The sequence below is a fragment of the Perca fluviatilis genome, chromosome 1 (genome assembly GCF_010015445.1).
Source record: "Perca fluviatilis chromosome 1, GENO_Pfluv_1.0, whole genome shotgun sequence".
NCBI lineage: Eukaryota > Metazoa > Chordata > Actinopteri > Perciformes > Percidae > Perca > Perca fluviatilis.
In genome coordinates, this window is record NC_053112.1 from 29541929 (window position 1) to 29548747 (window position 6819).

At 41.7% G+C, this 6819-nt stretch overlaps 1 protein-coding gene across 1 annotated transcript in view; it reads left to right on the top strand.

The window, feature by feature from the left end:
- Positions 1-624: 624 nt before the first annotated feature.
- mxd4 (MAX dimerization protein 4) overlaps positions 625-6819 on the top strand; it is a gene marked incomplete at its 3' end in the record, with an annotated part of 21508 nt that continues 15313 nt past the window's right edge. Inside the window, exons 1-3 of the mRNA XM_039805096.1 lie at positions 625-849; positions 1481-1580; positions 5068-5097. Of these exons, the coding sequence (XP_039661030.1) occupies positions 786-849; positions 1481-1580; positions 5068-5097 (194 nt within the window). The remainder of the gene's footprint in view (positions 850-1480; positions 1581-5067; positions 5098-6819) is intronic.

Sequence of the window (6819 nt, forward strand, 5' to 3'; positions counted from 1 at the left end):
CGTTTCAGGGAAAATGTGTGTTTAACTTTACATTTTTAGTGCATTTTCCTCAAAAACAATCAAATAACACTGCAGCTATATATATATATATCCTCAGGACTCATGAACCAATTCAGTTTTTGCAGCCTCATACAGGACTTTCATAATGACTTGGACAGGAAATGAGCACAACACACACACACACGCTGTGAGAAAATCTGCCATGTCACACACTCTTGGGGGAAATTGCCGACGTGTATTAACAGAGCCTTGTTGACTGAATGTCCGTTGAATGCTTCACGGTCAAAATCCAAAAGCATAGGCTACTTTTGTAAGTAATCAAATTTGGCAACCAAAACAACAGTCTAAGTTCAACTATGACACACGCCCAGAATTCATCCCAGCCAATAAGAGGCAGCTTGTCTTCGTGTCAAACCAATCAGCTGCGGAGGGTACGGGCAACTCACACTGTTGCTAGGGTATGTCGCTGATGGCTTTTGCACTCTCAAGCCAATCAAGTCGCACTTCGCCGTTTGGAGCCTGTTCATAGGCTAAGACATACCCAGAGAGCCCGCCCACAGGCTTTTCTCGTTGGACATATGTGCGATCACTTACATCGCCGAGTTCTAGTTAGGTACTGTTGATACTGTAGTTTGGAGTCACCAAGACTCAGAACTGAGTGTGGCAGCGCACGTACATCGCTCTGAAACAGTTTTTTTTTTTAATTTCCATTCCAATATTTTATGACTTGTACATTTGTGTACATAGATAATTTCATTTTTTTTTTATAACAACACAACAACAAGATGGAACTTAATTCTCTTTTAATTCTGCTGGAGGCTGCAGAGTACTTGGAAAGAAGAGACAGAGGTATTTCAAGAGCTAAACTGACAAGTTGACAGGATTTCTATGCTAGAGATTATTTGGTGAATGGAGCATTAGGACGGCAGCTAGCTTAATCTTCTATCATAATGTAAAGTTTGAACGTACCCTGCCACAGTGCAGGTATGATGTCACTTTACAGACGATGGGTGCAAACTGGTACCTATAACCAAATCCTAGAAAAGAATAGCTCTGTTTTATTATTTAAAGTAACGTTGTGTCATGTATTTAGCTATGAACTGTGTTTGATTTTTTTATAATACAGATAATGTGTTGTATCAGAATGAAGTATGTTTTTATATTAGCTCTTCGGAAATGAGTAAACAAGAGTGACATCGAGAATATGAGCCAGTATCATAATGACAGACACACATACAACGGTCATATAGCATTGACTGTTTTACAATATAGATCTTGCCGAAGGCTATCCAGCGCTGTATTGATATATATTGGAAGCGATTGCATTGATGATCGATCACGTTTTGTTCCTCTTGAAAACACTTAGCCTCTGTAGCTATTTCATGTTTTACCATTTCCCTGAATGACTCGTTGCCAGCTTTTTTATTCTTGTTGACACTACAATAAATCATGCCATTCATTCGTTTTGTTTCCTCAATAGAAGCAGAACACGGTTATGCGTCTGTTTTACCGTACAGCAGCGACTTTTCCAGTAAGAAAACGAAAGCCTCGACAATTTCCAGAAAAGCTCAGAACAATAGGTAAATATGAGTCTTGTTTGTTTGTTTGTGTAAAGTGCCAGCTTATAGAAACACAGACACACATAGTGGAGTTGTTTTCATGTACACTGCCATCTCTATTCTGCTGCTGCTGCTGCTAATGCTGCCTGGGCTGGGCTCTCTGTTTTGGTCTCTCCAATAAACACTGCCACGCGTACACTGTCAACTCTGCTGCTCCCACTCTCTCTCTCTCTCTCTCTCTCTCTCTCTCTCTCTCTCTCTCTCTCTCTCTCTCTCTCTCTCTCTCCCCCTCTGTTTCACACACATCTTAAAACACTCCTGGTGCTGAGAGAAAACACACCCGACATGCATGTAACCTTTCGTTTCTGCACCCTGTCTCACACCGCTGTCATGCTTCCACCCTGTGCCTTTTTTCATGTGGTTAGTGTGTTTTGTATGTGTGTCTCTGAAAGTCCTTTACCAAGCGGTCCCATGTAAGGACACACACACACACACACACACACACACACACACACACACACAGAGAGAGAGAGAGAGAGAGTTCATGGAGTCGTTCATATGACTGTATATATATATAGATATATAGACCCTGCTGCAAGGCCATACAATACACACAGAATAATAACATTACATAAGTGAGTACATTGAAGTTTCACTTTCTGTTCTATGTTGCTTTTTAGACCAGTTTGGCAGCTGGTTAAAGGTCATTTAAACCTCAGCACGCAAGTTAACGTGTAATTCTCATCACTAACATTAAAAGGCAGTAGGAAGGCCGCTAACAGGGCTGTTATTATATATTATTTTCATCATTGGTTAATCTGCCAATTGTTTTTCTCGATTAAGTAATTCATTATTAACAGTGTTGCTTCTAAAATGTCAGAGAATAGTGAAAACAAATGCCCAATATAATCCCAGGTGGCATCTTCAAATCTCTTGTTGTATCCAACAAACCCAAAGATATTCTGCTTGCTATCATATATGAGTTAATTGATAAATGAATTCATTTTCTTACAATAATTGATTCTGAGCGATTAATCCTTTCAGCTCTAGTCGCTAAACGACACGGTTGACACACCAGGTGGACCTTCACTAGCCTTCATCAGGAATCCCTTTTCTTTAAATTCATGACCTTAATTTATGGACTTTTACATCCTAGGCTATACATGCAAAATGTTGCGTTTGAGTTATTTGGCCAGGTGTGCAATAGTAGACCAGAAACATTTGCATGGTGTGTCCAATTTCATTCCCAAGAACACTAGCACATGAAGATCTGATAAATAAAAAAAAAAACACTTTCCTGTTGGCTAATATTAGTTTAGGGAAGCACAGCGAGCCTGATTTCCTCAGTAGTGAGTCTGAGAGTTACATCAGTGCACGTACAGCAAGTTAACCTGCGTATACATCCCTGTTGTAATTACACTCCTGTATAAGGCGTATCGTTTTTGTAAATTTGAAAGTGATATTTTGTGTAATTGTTTTTTACAAATGAGAACGCAGTCTCTTCCACATTCCTTTTTATACAGTTTCTGACAGAGTAACACAATTGTGTATCTGTGGGTGAGGCTGTGTATGGGGATGTGGCAGGTAGGTGTGGTGGCTAAAACAGACACACACACACTGTGACAAACACCAGCCCACCAGGCTTCGTGCAGCAGACCTGCTCTTTCTTCATTGTTGTTGTGACTGCATTCTGGGCAAATTCCACAATTCCCTTTACACTCTCCAACAGGTTTTTAAATATTTTTTTTTAAGCATCAACAAGAAAGTAAAAAAAAATTTCGTGTTTGAACTTAAACCGTATTTTAAGTTCAACAGAAGCTGGCTGTTGGTTCGAAAAGCACAATCCTTTGCTTTGTAGAACCTTGAACTGGTGTTGTAGCGTTTGATATCATGACCAAATCTGCAAATTAAAACAGATCACATGTTTTGAAATTATGCTAAAAAAAACAGTTGGGAGTATTTCTGCACACAGAAAGAAGAAACCCTGGTGGAGTTTCCTTTTTTACTCACAGACTGTTAAATTAAAACCACAACAACAAAAAAGAGGAAGACTTGGAATTTTATCACTTAGAGTTTTCCTGCTTCACCTCTTTGTCATACCTGATATGAAATAAAAAATATAAATAGCGCAGGTGATTTCTTTTGCATCCTTGAATTCCTTCCTGAATGTGGGGGAAAATACACAAGGTGCTCTGAGGATGAGCAACTTTGGCAGTTTTACATCCCATAAAAAGGGCGATATAAGGCTGATATGTAGGCCTTTGATCATCAGTGCCAAGTTTATGACATCCGACAGAGTCTTTTGCATGCCATTGCCATTCTTTTACATAACATGTAAAGGTGTGTGTTAACTTGCTGTTATTACAGGTCTGTGTGCATTCCCTTCTTGCAAGTTGCCGTATGATTTCCTGGTCATGCCCTGTGCTAGACTGGGACGTTTCCCCAATTTGTGCAGATTTGAATAGCACAACTTCCTCCATGATGGAATAAAGCTCTTTGTCTGCCTTTTAGGCCAAGTTATTAGCCAAAGGGCAACATCCTGTGCTCCTTATGGGAGGATTTTGTGCATCAGCACATTATCGCAGTTGTATGGTCAACTGTAACCCTTCTTGGTGCAGTGAGCAGCGTCGCTGTGTAGACGCCTCGGCCTCCTCGGCACTGCTGTGGGAACCACTGCTTCACGAGCACAAGGGCTCCTTAAACAGCGAAAAATCTGAAAAGGCTTGTTGTCAGTCTGGCCTTTTGTTGTCGCTGTTTTTGTTTTTATTGCCGTGGTATCCATGACGGCCTCATGAACAGAGGGCCTGTTTCAGATGGGCTGCAGTGCCCTCGCTGTTCAGAGGCTCTCCTCGGAATAGCCCACACGCTGAGGAATTCTACAGAGTCTAGGCCTCCAGACGTCTGAGTGTGTTTTTATCCCATGTCCATACTGCTTTTCAACCAGCGTGCAGCAACTACAGCAGTGTGTGTGCATGCTGTTTGTATGCGTGTGAGAGCAGGCAGGGAGGGGTCTCTCTCTCTTTCTCTCTCTCTCTCTCTCTCTCTCTCAGGGTGATTTTTGCCCTCTGCTGCACACTCTCTGACAGATGTCAAACAGACATGGAAAAATATTTTGAAAAATAGACACTATTTTTGCACACTTGTCCTAGATGTCTATTTCCAGAATGCGTGATCAAGCCTTTACATTGCTCGCTTAAGGCCTGTTTTGGAGTATTACAATATTCGGTAGTACAATTTTAAAGCAACTCAAGCATTCAGAAACCCTAAAGCCACCTGGAGGCAGGAAGGCAAAAGCAGAGAAGAAGCGATAACACCCTTCTCTGATGTCTTGACACACTTTTCCTCTAAATGTTTCTCAGATCTGCTGTTACTCTGCATTCTCTTCCAAACTTCCGGCTTTCATCTGTCTTGCATTTAGATCAAAACATTTACTGATGTGATCTGAAGTGTGTGTAGTATTTAAGCCCCCGCTGCCCTGACGCCCCTCCATTGTCTTTTGTCCTTTCAGATCGTCGCACAACGAGCTGGAGAAGCACAGGTAAGGTCACACCTGAGGCTTCTTGGCCTCCCGCATCTCTCACATTTGTATGATTTGCGTACATGTCTCTGCCAAGCGCGCCTTGAGTTCCTAACATACTATGTTGGCAGCTGGCTGCAGGTAGACGTCAAGATATTTTCCTCTCAGTCAAAAGCACCTGATCGTATCAGAGGTCATCTTCAAAGAGATTTAAATCAATTCATTCGTCATGTCTGAAAATGGATAATAAGCTGATTTCAAAGAGCAGCTTCGTGTTTATCAGATCAGTCTCCATTTCATGGATGAAACTCGTTACCTTGTATGGAAAGGGAATCCTGTCAGTAATGTGATAATCCTGCCCAGGCTGACGCTCTGAATGGAGGCGGGGTCATTGCTCCAAACTGAGAAGCCCAGAGATGACAACACACACACACACACACACACACAGTGATCCCACTCTACTATCCCCAGCATGCATCTCGCTCCGTCACACTGCTTTCTTTCCCTCCCTTCAGGGTACAGCTCTCAGCTCGTGGTGAATTGATATCCGCACTCATTAAAGGCACAGGCGTCTGTTTTTGCTCTGTTTTGAGGGGAGAGGGGAAGTGACTTCGCAGATCCAAAGGAGTTTCTTGTCAGGAGCAACACTCGGCTTTGTTACAACAAAGCCGAGCTGCTTTTAGAAAGGAATGGTTGGTGGAAAAAGCAAAAATGCTTTTTTTTTTTGTTGCATCAAGGTCATCCCAAGCTGATTGTTAAAAAAAAAGTGCCTGCCAGAGAGTATTTAGGAAACAGCTGATGTGACTATAAGCATGTGAGCAGAGGCTGAGATGGGTGTGTTAGGCTGCATGTGCGTGACACACTGTCACCCACGTTGAGGGATTGGGGTTTGCCAGTCACATGTCTGGGAGTGAGTAATAGATGTGTGTAGCGCAGAGAGAAACAAGTGCAGACATATTCCTCCCTGACCTGTGAGACAGAGGAGGCCCTGGCTGATCACACTAAAGGTGTTGAGACACAACAGTTACCTCATGTCCGATGACGGGTGTGGTTGGTTACCAAGAAAGTGACGTCCAGTCAAACTGACAAATGTGCCAGTAAAGTGTTCCATAATCAATTTACTCACTTCCCTTGGCGTCACTATGGTCACTAGTTTCTCACTTATTTGGCCCTGATGCAAGGGCTTAAATAAACGAAGATATGTTTAAATACTTTACAAGACATGCTGCACTGTCCTTGGTGAGAAATGACGCATCAGGCACATTTAAATGTACTTTCCTGCCGTTATCTTTCTTTGCGCCCATGACTGTTTGTACAGAAGAATGTATGTGTATCTAGTGCATTATACCTGTTGTATTGCTGAAATTATTAAATCGGTCAGTCAACAGAAACTGAACCAACAACAATTTTGACGCCCATCTTAAGTCATTTATCAAGCAAAAACCTCCAAACATTTGCTGGTTTCAGCTGGTCAAATGTGAGTATTTCTGTAGAGTCTCTCAGTATTGTATCACATATATTGAATATCTTTTAATTTTGGGGCATATCGGCCCAACAAAACAAGCACTTTGAAGACATCGCATATGTTCAATGGGCCTTTTTCAGAAACCAAATAAATAATTGTCTGAAGAACAAAAGATATTCAAGAGAGTAATTGAAGCCATGATTGTATCAGTTACAACCCTACTGGCATGCTAGTCTAAGGAATGAATCCAACATTATTAGTCGATTAGTCTTCAGCTG